The following is a 24,132-nucleotide window of genomic DNA, read 5'->3' as shown; positions in this document are numbered from 1 at the left end:
GATAGGTTGGCTCATTCATATCCATATAGACTCATATAGATAGGTTGTCTCATTCATAACCATATAGACCTATCTAGATAGGTTGTCTCATTCATAACCATGTAGACCCATCTAGATAGGTTGTCTCATTCATATCCTTATAAACCCATCTAGATAGGTTATCTCACTTGTAAACCATATAGACCTATCTAGATAGGTTATCTCACTCGTAAACCTTATAGACCCATTTAGATAGGTTATCTCACTTATAAACCTTATAGACCTATATAGATAGGCTGTCTCATTATTCAGGACCATGAACTGTCCAATTGCGTTTTGATCATTCATATCCTTATAGATCTATTCAGACAGGTTTCCCCACTTTTAACAAGCATGCAAAATCCATGTGCATGATCTCTCAATGAACCTAATAACTCTATCTAAACTTGACACTGGAACCTCCACAACTCTGTCTAAACTTGACACTGGGACCTCCATAACTCTCTCTAAACTTGACACTGGGACCTCCATAACTGTGACTAGAGACTTTATGGAGTGAATCATATGAGCTGTTTTCCTTGGCCAGTTACTGTGATATCTAAACATGTATGGACTGTATATAAGTATACCAGCATTGGCTAAATGTATGGACTGTATATAAGTATACCAGCATTGGCTAAATGTATGGACTGTATGTAAGTATACCACCATTGGCTAAATGTATGGACTGTATGTAAGTATACCACCACTAGCTAAATGTATGGACTGTATATAAGTATACCACCACTAGCTAAATGTATGGACTGTATGTAAGTAAATGTATACAACTGATAAATTACTCTTTATCATGCAGCAATTATACATCAAATACTATAAAGTTTTATAAAATACTTCATGAATATTAGTCCAGTGTGGTCATTGAGATGCAGAAAACCTCCAGTCTTTGAGGAGTGAGTATATGTCCTTGCATGTGCTGGAAAACTGGATCAAGCCAGAGACTGTAGAGTTACAAAGCAAGTGTATTATTATTGCACACTTTAGGTCCATTCATTTTTGTATATCCTTCTAGACCAAGAAAGCAGGAGGTGAGTCAGCCACCAAGGACACGGAAGATGCAGAAAATTTGCTGCTGATGAACAAACCACTGACAGACCTCACTAGCCTGTTGACACACATGGTAATGAGTTATATTTTGTTATACTTGCATCAGGAATTCAGATGTATACATTGGAGGATTGAACAAGTATTTTATAGCAATCCTTTGAGAACCCCAGAAACTTGTTGCAAGAATTCTGTGTAAAAATGGAGATAAAGGCAAGTCGAGTTTGGCTTTGAAAAACACTTGCCATTTGTACTCACAAGTCGAGTAAAAACTGCAAACAACAAAGATCCTGATCTGCCATAGCAAATGCACCTGCAGACCAGGGTCTATGTTGTTTGTTCTACTCATTACTCCTAACAAACTGTAACAACCCAGTTCTGCCAGCACATTATGCGACAGCAGATCTAGGTCTGTGCAATTTGAAGTTGGACTCGACTTGTAAGTGAGTAAATATGGTTATTCCCTTTTTTCTGTCCATTGAAAACTGAACATAGTTGAATTTAACCTGGGTCTGTTGAAATAATAATTGTTTAACAAAGGTTGATTGCTTCAGTTTGTGGAGGATATGCAGTTTTAATTTACTACTAATTTTTTTATTTTGATTGTCCAGTAAGTTTCTTTAACTGCATATTTTTGTTGCATTCAGTTGATTTTTAAGGATGATAAAACCACCAACTTAGAAAAGTGACTGCTTATCCTGATATAGTCGGAAAGCAGAATTTGAATTTAGGATTGCAGAGATGCAAAATTAGGTTTCAACCATTATACTGCAAGTAAAATACATGTGAACACTTTTTAAAAAATCCATTTACTCCATTTTAAATGTAGAAGATATACTGTTACACTTATCTATCCCTCTGGTAAAGTTTTATATCTAAGTCAGTTTTCAGGCACTTCAGTTGAGTATTATTTTCAGGATTCCCATGTCCTCCTGATTTTTAAGGAGGCCCTGGAATACAACTGGAATTTGAATTCAATGAAAATATCCTGGAAACCTCCTTGAAAATTACTTTTTGTTATAAAATGTCCTTAAATCTGATATTAAAAAGCTCAAACTTTTTGTTAGGGAAAATATGTTATTTTTCCACTGCTTTGAATGATTTGCAAAAATGTTCATATTACATTTTGTTTGATTTATAGAATAATTTTATTACATAATCCTGGATTATATATAATTTTATTACTTAATCCTGGATTATATATAATTTTATTACTTAATCCTGGATTATATATATTTTTTATTACTTAATCCTGGATTATATATAATTGTATTACTTAACCCTGGATTATATATATTTTTATTACTTAATCCTGGATTATATATATATGTATTACTTAATCCTGGATTATATATAATTTTATTACTTAATCCTGGATTATATATATATTTTTATTACTTAATCCTGGATTATATTTATTTGTATTACTTAATCCTGGATTATATATAATTTTATTGCTTAATCCTGGATTATATATTTTTTATTAATCCTGGATTATATTTATTTTTATTACTTAATCCTGGATTATATATAATTTTATTACTTAATCCTGGATTATATATATTTGTATTACTTAATCCTGGATTATATTTATTTTTATTACTTAATCCTGAATTATATTTTTATAAGAAAAGTTACCTTTAACTGGAGTATTGTGTCTATAATCAAAGTATCAGACTTTAAAAATGACTCCTGAAATTTGTCATTTTTTTCATTTAAGTGAAGGAATCCTGTTTATTCTATATACTGTAGTGTTACATTTATCTGCCCCTCTGGTAAAGTTTTGTGTCTAGGTTACTTTTCAATCACTGTAGTATTGTATTATATTCCATGAACACATTTCTGGTTTTATGTTTTGTATCTGCATGCTGACCAATGACAGTAATTTTAAATTTCTTTGCAGCTATGTCACGAGGATGGAGACATTCAGGATCTGTCATGCAAAAGCCTGTCTCTACTTGTACAGCTGTTTGGTGGGGAGAACAAAGAGGCAATGTCACCAGAAAACATGGTAAGGCACAGTTACACAGATTCTCTTCCAAATTTCGTAGTGCCACAAAAAAGTAACGTTATATAATGATGTCCTCTAAGCCTGGTCTGTGTATAACAAGTACATAATTGTGTAGCAAACATTATGCTGTATACGCTGTTGTACATGAAGTCGCTTCATGAAAATTTAAACAAAAGCAAATGATTGAAAAGTTAGAATGTTGTGAGAAATGTATGCATCATTAATTTTGTTTATGGATTAAATAGTTATTGAAGATAAACTTTGAACTTTTTCCATCATAGTCTTTTCTAATGTTTATTCAGAAATATTTATTCATTGATGCAAACTAATTGTATGAACCTGAAGGTGAAGTAATTTGTATTTATCTGATAATGAAAAGATAGGTAACAAATGTACTTATCTGACAATGAAAAGATAGGTAACAAATGTATTTATCTGAAAATGAAAAGATAGGTAACAAATGTACTTATCTGATAATGAAAAGATAGGTAACAAATGTACTTATCTGACAATGAAAAGATAGGTAACAAATGTATTTATCTGATAATGAAAAGATAGGTAACAAATGTACTTATCTGACAATGAAAAGATAGGTAACAAATGTACTTATCTGACAATGAAAAGATAGGTAACAAATGTACTTATCTGACAATGAAAAGATAGGTAACAAATGTACGTATCTGATAATGAAAAGATAGGTAACAAATGTACTTATCTGACAATGAAAAGATAGGTAACAAATTTACTTATCTGACAATGAAAAGATAGGTAACAAATGTATTTATTGGACAATGAAAAGATAGGTAACAAATCTAAAATAATTGAGTAATGCTGCAACTATTAGTGTCTGTATTTGCTGCATTAAAATTTCCTTCATGGAAGAACTCAGATGCCTATTGCCAAGCTAAAGTGTCACTTGGTTTCATTATTCCAGGAATTTTACAGCAAGGCACTGAGTAAGTCGGACATCAAAAAGCAGAAGATTCTTCTGAGAGTTATCAAGAGGCTGGTAAGATTTCTTTAAATAGAACAAAATATTCATCTATAAAATTTACAAATATATTTTGCCTAAATAAATGATATATTTAAATCACTGTGCAAATTAGGCAGAAATAGAAAAGCAAGAATTTTTTTCTGTAGGTGTCAGTCCACAATGAAGAGCAGAAAATCCTCAAGATCCAGCCACTGTTTGATGTAATATACCAGCAACAGCATGTCTGTTAGGATGTTCAAAAAGATAAACAACAACATCATGTCTGTTAGAATGTTCAAAAAGATAAACAACAACAGCATGTATGTTAGGATGTTCAAAAAGATAAAACAACAACACCATGTCAGGATGTTCATAAAGATATAATAATAATAATAATAATGAGGACTTTGTATAGCGCCTAATCTTTAGAAGCTCTAAGCGCTTTACAACTTTAGACAACACCTATAAGATAAGAAACATAATAATATTATTACAAAAACAAACAACATGAAATTAGAAAAACATTAAAAAAAAAAAAAAAACGTGCTGAGAATATTTCAGGTAGGAAACATTATTAGGTCTTTAAGTTTGTTCTTGCTGTCGAAGTAAGTGAGTTTTGAGGGCCCTCTTGAATGTGATCACTGTGTCTTTGTGTCTAAGTTCAGTGGGCAATTCATTCCACGTTGCTGGGCCCTGGTATGCAAAAGAACGCTGTCCATATGACTTTGTTTTCATACTTGGAATAATGAGTATACGATTGTCAGAAGAGGAGCGTAAGTATCTTGCTGGTTTGTACACATGGGTGAGGTCAGATAGGTACGTTGGACTAGAGTCTGACAGTGAAACGTAGCACAGAGAACAAATTTTGTGTTTGATTCTGGATGAAATAACAACAACAGCATGTATGTTAGGATGTTCAAAAAGATAAACAACAACAGCATGTCTTAGGATGTTCAAAAAGATAAAACAACAACAGCATGTCTGTTAGAATGTTCAAAAAGATAAACAACAACAGCATGTCTGTTAGGATGTTCAAAAAGATAACATCATGTCTGTTAGGATGTTCAAAAAGATAAACAACAACAGCATGTCTGTTAGGATGTTCAAAAACATAAACAACAACAGCGTGTCTTAGGATGTTCAAAAAGATAAAACGACAACAGCATGTCTGTTAGAATGTTCAAAAACATAACAACAGCATGTCTGTTAGAATGTTCAAAAAAATAAACAACAACATCATATCTGTTAGGATGTTCAAAAAGATAACATCATGTCTGTTAGGATGTTAGAAAAGATAAAACAACAACAGCATGTCTATTAGGATGCTAAGAAAGATAAACAACAACATCATGTCTGTTAGGAAGTTCAAAAAGATAACAACATCATGTCTGTTAGGATGTTCAAAAGATATAAACAGTAGCATGTCTGTTAGGATGTTCAAAAAGATATAAACAACAGCATGTCTGTTAGGATGTTCAAAAAGATAAACAACAACATCATGTCTGTTAGGATGTTCGAAAAGATAAAACAACAACAGCATGTCTGTTAGAATGTTCAAAAAGATAAACAACAAAATCATGTCTGTTAGGATGTTCAAAAAGATAAAACAACAACAGCCTGTCTGTTAGAATGTTCAAAAAGATAAACAACAACATCATGTCTGTTAGAATGTTCAAAAAGATAACAACAGTCTGTCTGTTAGGATGTTCAAAAAGATAAAACAGCGACAGCATGTCTGTTAGAATGTTCAAAAAGATAAAACAGCAACAGCATGTCTGTTAGAATTTTCAAAAAGATAACAACAGCATGTCTGTTAGGATGTTCAAAAAGATAAAACAGCAACAGCATGTATGTTAGAATGTTCAAAAAGATAAAACAGCAACATCATGTCTGTTAGAATGTTCAAAAAGATAAACAACAACATCATGTCTGTTAGAATGTTCAAAAAGATAACAGCATGTCTGTTAGAATGTTCAAAAAGATAAAACAGCAACAGCATGTATGTTAGAATGTTCAAAAAGATAAAGCAACAACAGCATGTCTGTTAGAATGTTGAAAAAGATAAAACAGCAACAGCATGTCTGTTAGAATGTTCAAAAAGATAAACAACAAAATCATATCTGTTAGGATGTTCAAAAAGATAAACAACAACAGCCTGTCTGTTAGAATGTTCAAAAAGATAACAACAGCCTGTCTGTTAGGATGTTCAAAAAGATAAAACAGCAACAGCATGTCTGTTAGAATGTTCAAAAAGATAAAACAGCAACAGCATGTCTGTTAGAATGATCAAAAAGATAAACAACAACAGCCTGTCTGTTAGAATGTTCAAAAAGATAACAACAGCATGTCAGGATGTTCAAAAAGATAAACAACAAAATCATGTCTGTTAGGATGTTCAAAAAGATAAACAACAACAGCATGTCTGTTAGGATGTTCAAAAAGATAAACAACAACAGCCTGTCTGTTAGAATGTTCAAAAAGATAAACAACAACAGCATGTCTGTTAGGATATTAAAAAAAGATAAATCAACAACAACAGCATGTCTATTAGGATCTTCAAAAAGATATAAACAACAGCATGTCTGTTAGGATGTTCAAAAAGATAAACAACAACATCATGTCTGTTAGGATGTTCGAAAAGAAACAACAACATCATGTCTGTTAGGATGTTCAAAAAGATAAACAACAACATCATGTCTGTTAGGATGTTCGAAAAGATAAAACAACAACAGCATGTCTGTTAGAATGTTCAAAAAGATAAACAACAAAATCATGTCTGTTAGGATGTTCAAAAAGATAAAACAACAACAGCCTGTCTGTTAGAATGTTCAAAAAGATAAACAACAACATCATGTCTGTTAGAATGTTCAAAAAGATAACAACAGCCTGTCTGTTAGGATGTTCAAAAAGATAAAACAGCAACAGCATGTCTGTTAGAATGTTCAAAAAGGTAACAACAGCATGTCTGTTAGGATGTTCAAAAAGATAAAACAGCAACAGCATGTATGTTAGAATGTTCAAAAAGATAAAACAGCAACATCATGTCTGTTAGAATGTTCAAAAAAATAAACAACAACATCATGTCTGTTAGAATGTTCAAAAAGATAACAGCATGTCTGTTAGGATGTTCAAAAAGATAAAACAGCAACAGCATGTATGTTAGAATGTTCAAAAAGATAAAGCAACAACAGCATGTCTGTTAAAATGTTCTAAAGGATAAAACAGCAACAGCATGTCTGTTAGGATGTTCAAAAAGATAAACAACAACAGCATGTCTGTTAGGATATTAAAAAAAGATAAATCAACAACAACAGCATGTCTATTAGGATCTTCAAAAAGATATAAACAACAGCATGTCTGTTAGGATGTTCAAAAAGATAAACAACAACATCATGTCTGTTAGGATGTTCGAAAAGATAAAACAACAACAGCATGTCTGTTAGAATGTTCAAAAAGATAAACAACAAAATCATGTCTGTTAGGATGTTCAAAAAGATAAAACAACAACAGCCTGTCTGTTAGAATGTTCAAAAAGATAACAACAGCCTGTCTGTTAGGATGTTCAAAAAGATAAAACAGCAACAGCATGTCTGTTAGAATGTTCAAAAAGATAACAACAGCATGTCTGTTAGGATGTTCAAAAAGATAAAACAGCAACAGCATGTATGTTAGAATGTTCAAAAAGATAAAACAGCAACATCATGTCTGTTAGAATGTTCAAAAAGATAAACAACAACATCATGTCTGTTAGAATGTTCAAAAAGATAACAGCATGTCTGTTAGGATGTTCAAAAAGATAAAACAGCAACAGCATGTATGTTAGAATGTTCAAAAAGATAAACAACAACATCATGTCTGTTAGAATGTTCAAAAAGATAACAGCATGTCTGTTAGGATGTTCAAAAAGATAAAACAGCAACAGCATGTATGTTAGAATGTTCAAAAAGATAAAGCAACAACAGCATGTCTGTTAAAATGTTCAAAAGGATAAAACAGCAACAGCATGTCTGTTAGAATGTTCAAAAAGATAAACAACAAAATCATGTCTGTTAGGATGTTCAAAAAGATAACCAACAACAGCCTGTCTGTTAGAATGTTCAAAAAGATAACAACAGCCTGTCTGTTAGGATGTTCAAAAAGATAAAACAGCAACAGCATGTCTGTTAGAATGTTCAAAAAGATAAAACAGCAACAGCATGTCTGTTAGAATGTTCAAAAAGATAACAACAGCCTGTCTGTTAGAATGTTCAAAAAGATAACAACAGCATGTCAGGATGTTCAAAAAGATAAACAACAAAATCATGTCTGTTAGGATGTTCAAAAAGATAAACAACAACAGCATGTCTGTTAGGATGTTCAAAAAGATAAACAACAACAGCCTGTCTGTTAGAATGTTCAAAAAGATAAACAACAGCAGCATGTCTGTTAGGATATTAAAAAAAGATAACAACAACAGCATGTCTGTTAGGATGTTCAAAAAGATAAAACAACAACAGGATGTCTGTTAGGATGTTCAAAAAGATAACAACAGCATGTTTTTTAGAATGTTCAAAATGATAAACAACAACAGCATGTCTGTTAGAATGTTCAAAAAGATAATACAACAACAGCATGTCTGTTAGGATCTTCAAAAAGATAAACAACAACAGCATGTTTGTTAGAATGTTCGAAATGATAAACAACAACAGCATGTCTGTTAGGATATTAAAAAAAGATAAAAACAACAACAGCATGTCTGTTAGGATGTTCGAAAAGATAAAACAACAACAGCATGTCTGTTAGGATGTTCAAAAAGATAAATAACAACAGCATGTTTGTTAGAATGTTCAAAATGATAAACAACAACAGCATGTCTGTTAGAATGTTCAAAAAGTTAAACAACAGCAGCATGTCTGTTAGAATGTTTGAAAAGATAAACAACAACAGCATATCTGTTAGAATGTTCAAAAAGATAAACAACAACAGCATGTCTGTTAGAATGTTCAAAAAAATAAACAATAGCATATACAATGTTGTCTGGCATTTCTGCGCACCTGAGGTTTCCTTCTCCAATACTGAAGCAAGATGCATACCGAATTCGACTGGTTGACGAAAATAAAATTAAGCAATGCTTACCATTTGAAAAGAGGCAATTGTCACCAGAATGTTCTATTCAAAATAATATTCATTTTGGACACAGGGGATACAACCCCCGTGTTCCCCTGACTCGTGATATGTCGGCCTATTCTGTGCACAGCTTTAAAAAAGATGTAATGTTTATCTATCGGGCTATAGAAATGAAACACATTACTTTGAACTGTTTCTGTCAGCAGTTCAGTCAAGTAATTGGGTCAGGTTTGTAGCTAGTTTTACAAAATTCAATGTAAAAATACCAATATATGGCAAAAGATATAAAGCCAATTTAACTAATCATTTAAAAATGTTAGTAAAGTTCAACATTTTGTATAAAAAGCTATTACATGGAAGAGAAACAACAATGAATAGGATGCACTGTGTTTACAACGTCTTGTTCATGGGGAAAAATTACTAGAGAACTTAGAAACAGACTATACGCTGGGAAATTTTCTTGAGAATTTATGTTCTAGCAGCAAGTTGACACGTTGGGTAGCAGACGATTTTGTATGTTTGGGACAACTTCTTGCAAAATTGGGAACTTGTATTGTTTTAAGTTATACATTTCCATCCTTTTTGTAATGTATTTTTTTTTGTATGATTCTAAAAAATACGTAGTAAATAGGATTTTCAGGGTTACCGTTTCAAGAATGTCATTGAGCGCATCTTCATGTTGACATTTCAAAATCACATTTTCATGTGCATTTCAAGTTGAAATGTGGGGTATTTTTGTACACTTTATGAATGTCACTTTCCATGATTAAAGTAAAATCGTTCTTTCTTGATACAAAATGGATTTTCAACCAAAATAACACGTGATCTAATGTTTACAGAAATGATGTATCATTGCGCAGAATTACCTGATGCGCAGATTTGGCCGACATGGTGGTAAATTTGGATGATCGCTTAGAAATAAATTATAACATATCTATTAAGATGTTCAAACAAAAAAAGAAACAATAGCACATCTGTCAGGATGTCCAAACAGAATAAACTAGTATATCAGGATGTCCAAACAGAATAAACAGTAGTATATCAGGATGTCCAAACAAATTATACAGTAGTATATCAGGATGTCCAAACAGAATAAACAGTAGTATATCAGGATGTCCAGACAGATTATACAGTAGTATATCAAGATGTCCAGACAGATTAAACAGTAGTATATCAGGATGTCCAAACAGAATAAACAGTAGTATATCAGGATGTCCAAACAGATTATACAGTAGTATATCAGGATGTCCAGACTGAATAAACAGTAGTATATCAGGATGTCCAAGCAGAATAAACAGTGGTATATCAGGATGTCCAGACTGAATAAATAGTAGTATATCAGGATGTCCAAACAGATTATACAGTAGTATATCAGGATGTCCAGACAGATTAAACAGTAGTATATCAGGATGTCCAAACAGAATAAACAGTAGTATGTCCAAACAGATTAAACAGTAGTATATCAGGATGTTCAGACCGAATAAACAATACTATATTGGGATGTTCAGACAGAATAAACAGTAGTATATCAGGATGTCCAGACTGAATAAACAGTAGTATATCAGGATGTCCAGACTGAATAAACAGTAGTATATCAGGATGTCCAAGCAGAATAAACAGTGGTATATCAGGATGTCCAGACTGAATAAATAGTAGTATATCAGGATGTCCAAACAGATTATACAGTAGTATATCAGGATGTCCAGACAGATTAAACAGTAGTATATCAGGATGTCCAAACAGAATAAACAGTAGTTTATCAGGATGTCCAAACAGAAAAGAATAATAGCATTTCAATTTAATGTTCAAACAGAAGAAAAAAATAAGAGCTTATTTATTAGGATGTCATATCTATCAGGGTGTTGATACAGATAAAAAAATCAACTAATGAACTTATTTAATGCATTACTTGTCTTCTTACTTGTTCATTGTCACTATAACGTTTATTTATGTGTTGTCATCTTGTTGTTTATTATTATTATTATTATTATTGTTTATTATTAACTGTTCTGGTGGCCTAGTGGTTAGAGCATCCGCCTTGGATGCGGGAGGTCATTGGTTTGATCCTTTGCCGAGTCATACCAAAGACTTACAAAAATGTTACTAACAACTGCCTCGCTTGGTGCTCAGCCTTAAGAGGTTAGTGTTAGGACTGGTCGGCTTGGTGTTAGGATAATGTGACTGGGTGGAACATCATGCTACGTGTCTGCGGCACGATGCCCCAGTGCTAGACATCATAGTGATATAACTGAAATATTGTTAAAGCTATGTTAAAATTGCATGTCACACACACACACACACACACACACACACACAATCATCTTGTTTATTACTGGATATAATATGAACAATAAATATAAAGGAAGCAACTTAGTATACCCAAACTGATATTATTCACAATTAATTTCTGCATGTATTATGGATTATGAATACAAGGGAAGTAATGAGGTATGCCCATTATGACATTGCTATATTCTGTTAATTACTGAACATCCTACAAATTATGAATGTAAGGGAAGCAACTGAGTATGCCCACACTGACATTACTTTGTACTATTAATTAGCAAATATACTATGGACTGTGAAGACAAAGGAAGCAACTGAGTATGCCCAACTGACATTGGTATATTCTATTAATTATTGAACATACTGTGGACTGTGAAGACAAGGGAAGCAACTGAGTATGCCCACACTGACATTACTTTGTGCTATTAATTACCAAACATACTATGGACTGTGAAGACAAGGGAAGCAACTGAGTAAGCCCGACTGACATTGGTGTATTCTATTTATTATTGAATATACTATGGACTGTGAAGACGAGAGAAGCAACTGAGTATGCCCACACCGACATTGGTATATTTTATTAAGAATCATAGTATACCAAGAAAGTAACTGGAGAAAATTAACCCAAGAAAATTTACTGAATCAACTTTTAAGGAAGGTTTAAGACATGAATAGTTTTGATATATTATTGTTAACAAAATATTTTTTTATATATACATTGTTCCTAATTACGAAATGGTCACTTAGAATTGACTAATTTTATATATACCCAAACATGAATATGATCAACATACCATGGTATACACATGTGACCATACTTACTAATTTTATGTATAATCAAACATGAATATAATCAACATACCATGCTATACACATGTGACTATACTTACTGATTTTATATATAATCAAACATGAATATGATCAACATACCACATGTGACAATACTTACTAATTTTATATATAATCAAACATGAATATAATCAATATACCATGCTATACACATGTGACCATACTTACTAATTTTATATATAATCAAACATGAATATGATCAACATACCAGGGTATACACATGTGACAATACATACTAATTTTATATATAATCAGACATGAATATGATCAACATACCACATGTGACCATACTTACTAATTTTATATATAACCAAACATGAATATAATCAACATACCATGCTACCATGCAAACATTTGTCCAATGACATTTCAGTCACTATGGTGATAAAGTATTACATTTTTTTCATTAGGTTTTTTAAGTCAGCATTACATTTAATGTAAAATTTATATACTTCCTAATATTTGACCTTAAGAAAAGAAAACAACATAATATTCATTGGATCAGAAAAATTGCAGAAAATGGTTTTCTAAATAAATAAACACGAATTGTGTGCAACCAAAGACTTCTTTTGTGCAGTCAATTTTTGGGTAAAAACTATACAGGTTGCTCATTTAGAGCAGTGAAATACTTTTTAACTGCCAGAAATTTATTCAGCTGTTTATGTTCAGGTTAGGAGTGGTAGCAAATTATGCTAAATTATCTAAGATAAAGACTGTCAGATATAAATTATATGTATTGTGTATACCATCCGTAGTTCTTACAATGCTTTAATAATGCAGACTTTTATGAATCTTTACAAGTGTTACCAGAGTGACACTTAAATTTATAAGTCATTTAAGGAAGAACAGTTTCCATTGCTTTACAGAAGGGGGTTGGTTAAGGGGGCTTACAAATGGCATTTGTTGAACAATGCAAGTAGCTAATTCCTTGGCATGTCATGGCAAATCCTAATGCTTTTTTTCTAGTCCACATTTGTAAGACATAACTGTGACTGTCATTTCTCCAATGGCATTGGCAGCAACAGTTAGTAAAGGTTGTGGTTATAGCTCTTCATTTGCATATATTTCCCAAAAGCCCCTTAATAGATCCTCATATATTTCCCAAAAGCCCTTAATAGATCCTCATATTACTTTGTATAAATTAAGTCACTGACATGCTCTTTTGCACATGTGACTTTAAGGTCAAGGTTATGATAAAGGTTTTAGTTAAAGTTGTTTTATTTGTTTGTATTTCGTTTATTTCTTGATGGATTTTGTTCATGCATGGCACACGAAGCTAAGACTATTCATTGTATGACGTGTGTGTTTGCCCCTTTAACTTTGAGGTCAAGGGCTCAATCATACAAATATTGCATCAATATTTTGGTTAAAGTATTTTCATTTATTTTTATTTCCTAAACTCCTTGATGGATCTTGTTCATACTTGGGATCAATCATTATGACACTAAGTTCATTTAACGAAATGCTCATTTGCCCGTTTCACCTTGGATTCAAGGTCTGAGTCATTGAAAATTGTTGTTACAGTTTTGTTTGTATTTATTAAACCTCTTGATGGATATTTTTCATGCTTAGGGTGAATTATTAAGGTTAGACAATTCATCTTGTGAGATGCTCGCTTGCCTCTTTCACAATAGGGTCAAGATCACAGTCATAGAAGATTTGCCTTACATATTTCTATCCCCACCCCACCACAAACTAAACTCTACCCCTCTCAAGAATGGTTACTATATTTACTTGCTTATAAGAAGAGTCCAACTGCAAACTGCACAGACCCATATTGAATGTCACATAATGGTTAGACTGAACATTAATTTTTTCTGGATTTTTATTTACTAAACCAATAATAATTAGAACTGAAATGTAAATATGTTCTTGATGTAAAATTTCTCTCAGAAGGCCACCTGCTGATTGGTTCTCTTCTTTTTTCAGGTCACAACTGACAAAGTTCATTCCGACTCCATGAGGCAACAGGGAGAAGGTTTGGCTAAGACTATCCAAAACTTGGTGAAAACTGCCAGGTAAGAATGAATCATATATGTTAATAAAGTTTGTCACCTTTTTAAATATCAAACTTTTTCAGAAAGAAAAATTTCTTGTCCTTAAGTAGTACGTAAGGTTTCTTTACCCATGTCCAAGTTTCGATCATTTTTATCACTGTTGATGTGAGTCTTCTTTGTTGTCATAATAATCATAATTGTCCAGTCTTTCAGATGGTCATTTGTAGAAATTTGTTGTCGAAAATATTGCACAGGTTTCAACCCCTGCTAGACTAGCTCAGATCAACTGTACTCAGATCAACTGTACTCGGGTCAACTGTACACATATCAACTGTACTCAGATCAAATGTACTCAGATCAACTGTACTTGGGTCAACTGTATTCAGATCAATTATGCTCAGATCAACTGTACTGGTGTGTTTCTGGGCAAGAGACTATACTTCCTTTGCCAGGCACTAAATAGAAGTTGATGTGGTGCTAACAGAGTCAATGAAATGAATTAATTTTGCATTATTTTCAGACTTTGTAAAAAAACTTTTTTTTTATCCAGTCAGGTTATTACATAAGATTCTGATATGTGAGGTGAAATGAATAACTTTTCTACCTTTTAATTACAAAAATGAAGTATTCTTTTTTATTTTCAGTTCACATGCTGATGTATCTCTGACATCATTGGCAGCAGAAATACTGAAACACACAGGGCACATGAAGTGATTTGTCTTTTCTCAAGAGAAATAATTAACTCTGTTATGCCAAGTTGTGATCAGCAAGACTTACCTCTCTTTCCTTGAAATGCCACATATTGCAAATACACCACAAGCTGTCTTGAGAAAATAACTCTTCTGCTTACAAGAAGTGGTTGCTCAAGATAGGTTGCCTCTAACAATAGGCCTGTGTAGTAGGGCCATTTTTCAAGGTGGAAGTTCATCTGGGAGTAAGAAAGAAAAGTACTCATAATTGCTATAGTTTAATTTTGTTCTTTATTCATAGTTTTTGTTAAAAAGAATGGCTTGTTTTCATCAGATTTATTTTATATAGTAATAACAATCCATTGATCATAAAAAAATTTTTTTACGTGATGTTCATATGCAGTCTGTGGGCGTTATGGTATATGCAAGGTTATATACATTGCAATTTTTAGGTAACACTGAAATCTTCTGTAAATTGTCAAGACAGGTATGACAACACTTACTGAAGCATGTTCCATTTTTGTATGCAATGAGGTTCTCAGTGGTTGGTTGACGGTAAGGTCATAGGCATGTCAGGGGTGAATAGACCTATCTGCAAACTGAATGAGCACCTTTTGTGAAATGATGGAAGTTATGCCTTTGCTTCATTGTGATTCAGTCGACTCAATAATAGAAAAGCAAATTTAGGCAAGCCCAGCAATAATGTTATACAAATGTAAAGAGAACTTGTAGTGCACAACCCTACCATGTTCCTGCCAAATAAATTCTAAAAATGGAACCTTTGACTTAATAATACAGGTATAGTGGCGATAATCAACCCAGTCATTGCAAATGTCTCTTGTAGTTCATGAATGGTACCAAAGTACCAAAAGGTTAAACTACTGACTTTATTTTCATTAATGAGAAAAACTGAAAATATGGTATATACATGCTTATAAATCCTGTCTAATTGCAAACTTCATAGATCCAGATCTGCCATCACATAATGTGTGGGCAGATCTGGGTCTCTAGTTTGTAAGAAATAACAAGTAAAACAAGCAACTTCGACCCTGATTTGCTAGTGTATTATACAATGACAGATAAGGGTCTATGGTGTTTGCAGTAGGACTAATACTGATAAGCAAGTATATATCATAATATTGATGAAGATTTGACTTCATTGAGATGAAAAACATTTTCAGTTGGAATATTTCTTAGCAAATTTTTATTAAACAGCATGAACCATACCATACAAGATAAAGATATTTAATATAAGGCAATAATTAAGATTATATTGGTAGATAGGATGAACATTGCACTCATTTTCCTTTGTCAGTGCAGTTGAGTCACAATTGTGAATGTCTGCATTCCCTGTGTTTACAGAAGTGTTGATGTCATGATTCATTTGTACTATTTGCCCTTGAGCTAAAGAGCTAATGTGGTCACCTAAGTGGTGAGTTGAAGTGCACTGTAGAGTGTTTGTGTTTGAAGTCAGCTTGTATTCAGTACCTTTCCTGATTTATGTTAAAATCAATAACAAAAGAAACCTAAACTTTTCTCCTCCATTATATATTTTGTGAACGTATGATAATGATAATGCCAGTTAAAAGACCTCTTGCTGGTACTCCTAGTTAACCTTTAGTTACCCTTTACTCCTAGTTAAGCTTTAGTTAAACTTTACTTTACTCCTAGCTAACCTTTAATTACCCTTTACTCCTAGTTAACCTTTAGTTACCATTTACTCCTAGTTAACCTTTAGTTAAACTTTACTCTTAGTTAACATTGAGTTAAACTTTACTCCTAGTTAACCTTTAGTTACCATTTACTCCTAGTTAACCTTTAGTTAAACTTTACTCTTAGTTAACATTGAGTTAAACTTTACTTTACTCCTAGTTAACCTTTAGTTAACCTTTACTCCTAGTTAACCTTTTTTTTAAATTTTAAAGTATAAAAAATAGGCAAATGAAATATATTTTTAGGTTAAAATTAGCAGCAAGGAATCAGTCTTGTAACTTAGGTTAGCTATAATACTGTACTTTTGAAAAGCAGTGTATATTTTTTGCCATTCCTATTTTAAATTAAGATTTAATGATTTTCTAATGTCAGCGTTTCCTCTCCATTATATTTATTTATGATTAATGTATGTGGCATGCATATTTTGTAAAGCGGTTTCTGAAAAAAACAAAGTGCAAATTTTCTATGCAAATTCAAAATTCATTGTTTAACTCTTTATTTCCAAAAACTTTGCTTAAATGTCTAGATTACATCAGTGCACTCCCACATCTTGCACCCCCAAAAGGATACCATTGTTTCTTCTGTTAATGATGAAATATAGGAGTATCGAGGTTAAGAAGATATGTACCATGAATGAGTTCTCAAGCAATTCCACCATATCATCTTACAGTACCCTTGATTCTTTCAAGAAAACAAGTAATTTTGAATATTTTAAAAGTGTTATTGTGTCAAAAGTCACAGACTGTATTCTTGCACTTGAGAAAATAAACCTGTGTATTTTTATTTTTGAACAGCACTTTGTTAGTATTTTTGTAGTAACATCTGAAATTTGAAACAAATTGGAAATTTTAAAAAGGGACATAAAAATGGAACCAGTTATTTTGATCTTACTAAGCAAACATCATCTAGCAAATGAAAATATATTTTCTATTGAATTTGAGGGTTTAGAAATTGTCAGTTTTCCATAGCCAAGAGTTTCAATAAAAGGAAACGTTAGATTCTCATGCAGTGAAAATCTATCAAGTATTTATTTACTTTTTATAAGACACATGTATTGGAAATGTATCAAGCATGTATTGACTTTTTCAAAAGTAAATTTGAGATATGGAATCAGTGAGTTTATTTGCTGAATGTTGTAAGTTTTGTACCTTGTATGGTATTTGAACAAAATTTGTATTCTGGAAAGATGTATAATCAAAAATATTTAGAATAAAGGATATTTTTTGGTATAAAATATAAAGATTTGCAAATTAGTGTCTATTCAGACTGTTTGCATGGGAAGGGGGTAGAATTGGACTGTGAACTGAACATGAATGAAATGTTGCAGTTTACACCTTGAGGAGGCTGTAATCTTTATGTGTAGAACATGTATGCATGCATATTTATGTGTAATAAAGCAGTAATTAAAGTAAATATTTATAAAAAATCTGATATGCAAATGAGATTTTAGCATTTTCAAGGAAAATCAATAAAAAAATCTTAAAACACATGATAGCATGTCTGTAGGATATTTTTAAAAATATCCAAAACTTGTGTTTGAATTCATTGTGTCTTTTTTCTAGGTATTGATGTGAGACGATCCATCCAGCATAAATATCATTGTCATTTCTACCTGTTGTCTATCAGTGTCTATGTTTTTGTAAAAAGAATCATTGAAATAAAAAATACAATGATTTTTTGCATTTTATGTTTGGCTTCCACTACTTTCTACCCTAAGTCTTTTAACCTCTCAGAATAGAAGACAAATTGCGTATCAAGGTAAAATATCTTGAATTACCTTGAAAAGAATTTTTCTTATAACTGAAGAAATGAAATATATCCTTAAATTTGAGGACTTCCTCAGCTATTTTAAGAATGAGACTATTCACTAGTGTTCAGTTTTGAAAATATAGATATATTTTGTGTCCTTTTTACTACATCATCACACACACACACTTCTTCAAATATGCTACTTGATCATAGTACCATACGAGAACTACTACTACCTCTCAATTCCAGCCCTCACAGACTAAACCTTTATAGCCAAAAAGCTAGCAGTGATCTGCCCATCTAGGTGGCAGTTAGAGTGATCTTCACTTGATACAGGGATTTTTGCCAAATGCAGTGAATTCATTAGTTATTGCTTCCCCATGTGCCAAGTAGCACACTTTCTACATACAGAGAGGCCTCACAATCAGCAAATAAGCATTTTGGGCGTTTTCTTCCTAAAAGTAAGTTTGAAGAGTGTTCTCTTTGAAGGGAACTACACTCCATCTTTAAATTACTGTTCTTTCTTTCTTTCTTTCTTTCTTTGGCAACAAAGTTTATGGCTTTTTTAGGGCCATAACTTTACCATCCTCACACACTTGGGTACCCTTGGTACATACCTGCACATTTCATGATGGTGTCCCATCACATTGCCACAGTTTTATAGGTGCAGGTCTGGTGTGTGATATACAAAATTCGTATAATATTGCTGTATAATTTCCACTACAGTCGGGTACACAGATATAAGTTTTCTATATTAATCTAGTCCTAGTGTCCACTTCATATGTGATGCTCTGCTGATTTTACCTTTTATAAGCCATCATCCTAAAGGTAACATTGTCGTACAGTTGCTATTATAGTGTCCACTTCATAAGTATTAATAATGAGGCTTCAGTGAGTTTTTAAGTGCATGTATTTTGTGTACTAATGAACAATCAAGTATATATACTTAGAGACAGCTTGGTAGTCACACATCTGATTCATGACATGCTGCGTGTATAGTACCACCATCCTTGACATTCTTTTCCAGTTACTTCGTAGGTAGCACAAGAGAAGCTGGCTTCACCACCTTTTTCCAAAGAATATGAACGTCCTCTCATCATTATTAGATCTTACTATGACTCAGCCTTATGTGTGTAAATGGAAGTTTTCTGCCTTCTGCCACTTTTGTCCTCCTCCCTCTATAACATCGGCCTGGTGTGCAATTCTGGCATCAGTTGATTATTGACTAAAGAAAAAATATATTTTCAATTACTTCCACAGTCTGGTTGAGTTACTAACATTCTGGGCTGTTTAAATTGTCAGCTACAGGTTTTAGGTGTCAACCGACTTTTTCTCGCAGACACCTTCCTCGAGCTTTAGTCAACGGTTCTACAAGTCACACACTTAACAGTTTACCATTTTGGATACCCAACAGTCGACCGAGCTATCACATTTTTGGTGATGTTAAAGCAGTCCTCTGTATGGATGGGTTGGAAGCCTTGTAATGACACAAAGTAGTTGGTGTGAAACGTCGTGATGATGGGCTTGATGTTAGATCTAGAATCTTTGGCAGTCTTTCAACAGGCAGAACACAGTTTATCTTTGACCACCCCAAATCACAGAACATGCGTAGGAGTCTGTTTCAAGAATAACCCACATCTTAAACAGAGCACTCCACCATACTATGGCCAATGCCAATGCATACAAAGACTACATTCTACAAAATCATCACGTGATTTATATCTTAGAGCATGACATATAACTTTTGTTACTCCTCTTCTCAACCCCAGATTCCTTGTCAACAATGACATATCGGATCTCATACCATCTCAAGATTTTTGTTATCTAGGTATGAAGCTCAACACTCAAGTAAACATATAGTATGTCTCAAGCAGGAACGAACATTGAAATCATATATTTGTGGCTTCCTTGTTTATATAGGGCAATCCACCCTTACGGAAAGAAAGGACGACGTATCAGCACATACACTTTCGTCCTATGTAAAGTGTGTTATTAATTCCGTATGTTGGAAAACAACTCCAAACCAAATGAATTTGCTTCGCATCGCTTTTCACGAAGTTATGGTAGTCGCCGTAAACATTGTGAGCGACACCGCTCATTTATGATCCATGCTGTGGGATGGAATTTCAAGTCCACAGCTCAAGATTTTATCTCATAGGTCTTTCATCCTAAAAGCTCAGCTTCATCTGGTCGGACCTTTAGCCGTAGCTGGATTTGCGGGAAGGAAAATTTTCGCCATTCTGTTCTCCATTCGGATTATCTAGAAGCTGTTTCACATACCTTACTGGACCAGAGATGGTCTTTCCTGGGTAAGGTGGTGTATTTCCTTCCACCTCTTACTTATTGTCCTAAGATGTTATGATCAGGTAACGTTTTTGAAGAAGAAACCAATTTGTTTTCTAGTAACATATTTCTTCAGTAATACCCAGTCTTGATACACATACACCCTCCAAGCCTCTCTACAGTTACACCCATATAGACAGCGTGCATCCGTTTAATGAATAACTTAATAATTTGCGGAATTGGGCGCCGATCTTGGTACACCTTTCCCGTTATAACGCTGAAGTCGGGGTCCATAACTGCCAACCGCATAATGTACCGAACAGCGGTATAGCGAAAATGGTCAAAAATTGGAGTCTACTTGTGTGTTGGGCAGGGTAAACAAAATGCCATCCAAATATAGTGTACATTTACTAGTTTATTTTTTTTTAAATATATAAAAACCTCGTTTTAATAAATAAAATTGCCAGTTATTGTTTGTCATCAAGTGATTAAATAGTTGTAATCACTTGCAAAGAAAAAATGATTGCATTTAGGATGCTCTTGAGGCCAAATTAGCCTGACGTTAAAAACTTAATTCTGTTTTAATTAGGTGCTCACAATCACATAATTACCATTTCTACACATATTTTGCAATGAAATAAGCGAACGTCTGTCTGTAACAAGTGCAGTGAATAATGCCAAGTAAAAAAATTATCAATAAAATGTCTCGTTTTCAGTTCAGAATTTCAGCTACATATGATTATTAGCGACTCCGTGACGTCACATCATGTGCATCACATTTTTAGCGATTCCAGGACACGGATTAACAGAAAAGAATAACAATTTTACATACATGTATGTATTCCATTTGAAATCGAAGCAAACACATTTTCGTTCACAAAAAGTACTAATCCTAATAGAATAAACACTATTCACTTGCATGCTGTGCATTTCATACTAGAAGTATTTCGGGAGTTTAGGTTGTTTCAGACCGGATCGGGGTCGTTCCTGTTTTGCTTTGCTCTTTTGTTTTCCTTGGAGGGTGTGTGTGTGTGTGTGTGTGTGTTATAGAGTGCTCTTAAAACTCACTTATTTCGACTGCAAGAACAAACTTAAAGACCTAATAATGTTCCCTACCTTAAATATTTACAGCATGTTTTTATGTTTTCTAATTTCATGGTGTTTGTTTTCTGTAATAATATCATTATATATGTTTTTTATGCTATAGGTGTTGTCTAATGTTGTAAAGCGCTTAGAGTTTCTAAAGATTAGGCGCTATACAAAGTCATTATTATTATTATTATTATTATTATAGCAAAGTCAACGATATTTCCGAGGTGCATAATTCTCAAGCGATCAATGTCCTGATTTGATAGCCACTTCAGTCCCTTCAAGTTAGTGTTGATAGTAGATCCTACTTCCTGTTGATCGGATCTAACTTTTCTCTTTCGGCGTCTATCAAGAACTGGATGATGTCAGCATCAGTCTTGCATCAATTGTGATCCAGTGTGAAATAAAGTCACATGAATTAAAATGTTTCACAGCTTTAGCCTCTCCAGTATCCTCCCTTAAAATCCCAATCCTATTCACAAAAAAGCTTTACTTTTTTGGAGGTCTTTATTCTGAGATTAAGTGTCTTAATTCACTCGTAAATACTTTTAAGACTGAACTCACTTTTAAATCTGATTTCACTGTAAAGTGGAGCTTAATTGTTTGGATAGACCTTATTTGTACTGTAGCCACATTATGCAAATGAACATCTGTCTCATCTAGGAAGCGCTGCAACAGATTACTGAGAGCGGCGTCAAGTTATGTGATCTGTTGCCATCCACATGGCAATTTACATGTTAGACAATGAGCTGGTCTTCTGTATAACGAGTGATCTGTGTTTGCAGAGATCAGGTCACTAATGTTCTGGAGTGGCTTTAGTGCTAAGGGAACATTCGGCAGTCATATGTACTTTAGAGACGGACCAATGACAATTCTGGCTTATTAGAGACATGGGTAATTTCGGGCGTTAATAGCCTGTTAGGAATAGTGTTACCTTGCCTGAATACAATAGTGGCTGTGTAAAATTAGGTTCTAGTAATGTTCAAATCAAGTAGAATAGTTTTTGAAGTAAAGGTTTCAGCTCATATACGTCGAAAATTTTTTTTTTTAATTTTGATTTTTATAAATTTGATTGTGGGGTTGATAGCGCTGCCGCGTTGTATCCGGAATCTCATTATAGCGAATCGCGTTAGAACGGGGAAGACGTTATCTTGGGGAGATTACTCTAACAGACAAATATGTGTCGTGGGCAGATAACTTATAGCATTTTAGCTAATAATTTTCAGCCGGCGGGGGGGGGGGGGGCTAGTTTGCGATGTATTAGTAACTCTGATAAGGGAGTAAGATGGGGAAATTATGTTTGAAACAACATATTTTACTAAAAAAAATTGGTTTCTTTTTACTGTCATACAAAACTCCCAATAATTCTGAAATATCATAATAATGACAATGTAAAAATCTCAGGGTTCTATTTAGCTCTATTGCCAGAGCAGTTATAGCAACGCCATACTCATTTGTGTCGGACACAAATCAAAGTATTTTATGCTGACACTTTACAGCTCGAATTTGTGGTAATGGTTGCTGCATACAGAAAATTTCATGAAAAACAGAATTTGTGAAGGATAGATAGCAGCAGTTAGATAGGTGACGGATATTAGGCCTAAAAATCCATCAAGCTGCCAATGTGCCTATAAAAACACGTGAAGCTCACACCTGTACGAGCAATACCATTGGTTGGTGGTCTATATGTACTGGCACGCTTTAAGGCTTGAGTGACATCTGACAATATGGTTGTTGACAGGCCGCCAGAAGTAACATAACTCCTTATAATTATCATACAATTATCCGTAAACTAAAGTTTTTTTTCAAAAATTGTCCCACTTCATTATATATTTATTTGTGGTTGATACTATATATACTCATATGTCGAGTCCTGGACTGAAAACAACAAAGATCCTGATCGGCCGTATTCGCCTGCAGATCAGGGTCTATGTTGTTATGCCCTTAACTCCTAACAAACTGCACAGACCCAGATATGCCGGCGCATTATGCGTCGGTAGATCTGGGCCGGTGCAGTTTGCAGTTGAACTCAACTTACATGTGAGTATACACAGTAATGAAAATATTATGCCATGATGATCAAAATTAATGAAATTATGAAGTATGGAATTTATACATGTCACAAATAACAAATTGTCCAGGTGAATTAGGCTTTGAGCAGGTGTCTTCTTAGACAGGTTTAAGACCACATGTTTAATTACATGATGGAGCGCATCTTGTTTGGGACAAGATTGATTTCCAATCCAATGGAATTTTGAAAATTCTAATAAAAAACAATTTGACTGACAGCAGGTGATAGATAAGTAC

General features: G+C 33.3%; 1 protein-coding gene across 2 annotated transcripts in view; it reads left to right on the top strand.

Moving 5' to 3' along the window:
* The window catches only part of LOC149784842 (inactive serine/threonine-protein kinase ULK4-like), a 132,543-nt gene extending 114,157 nt beyond the window's left edge, over positions 1-18,386 (top strand). For both annotated transcript variants that reach the window (XM_089978407.1, XM_089978406.1), the window contains exons 28-32: positions 1,049-1,156; positions 2,984-3,091; positions 4,026-4,100; positions 14,235-14,323; positions 14,947-18,386. In XM_089978407.1, coding sequence (XP_089834533.1) covers positions 1,049-1,156; positions 2,984-3,091; positions 4,026-4,100; positions 14,235-14,323; positions 14,947-15,016 — 450 coding nt within the window. In that variant the 3' untranslated portion in view covers positions 15,017-18,386. The remainder of the gene's footprint in view (positions 1-1,048; positions 1,157-2,983; positions 3,092-4,025; positions 4,101-14,234; positions 14,324-14,946) is intronic.
* Positions 18,387-24,132: the final 5,746 nt, after the last annotated feature.

Source organism: Sinohyriopsis cumingii, chromosome 13, assembly GCF_028554795.1.
Source record: "Sinohyriopsis cumingii isolate HCF-2022 chromosome 13, ASM2855479v2, whole genome shotgun sequence".
Taxonomy (NCBI): Eukaryota; Metazoa; Mollusca; class Bivalvia; order Unionida; family Unionidae; genus Sinohyriopsis; species Sinohyriopsis cumingii.
The sequence above is the reverse complement of the archived record's forward strand: the minus strand, read 5'-3'. Positions and strand labels throughout refer to the sequence as shown.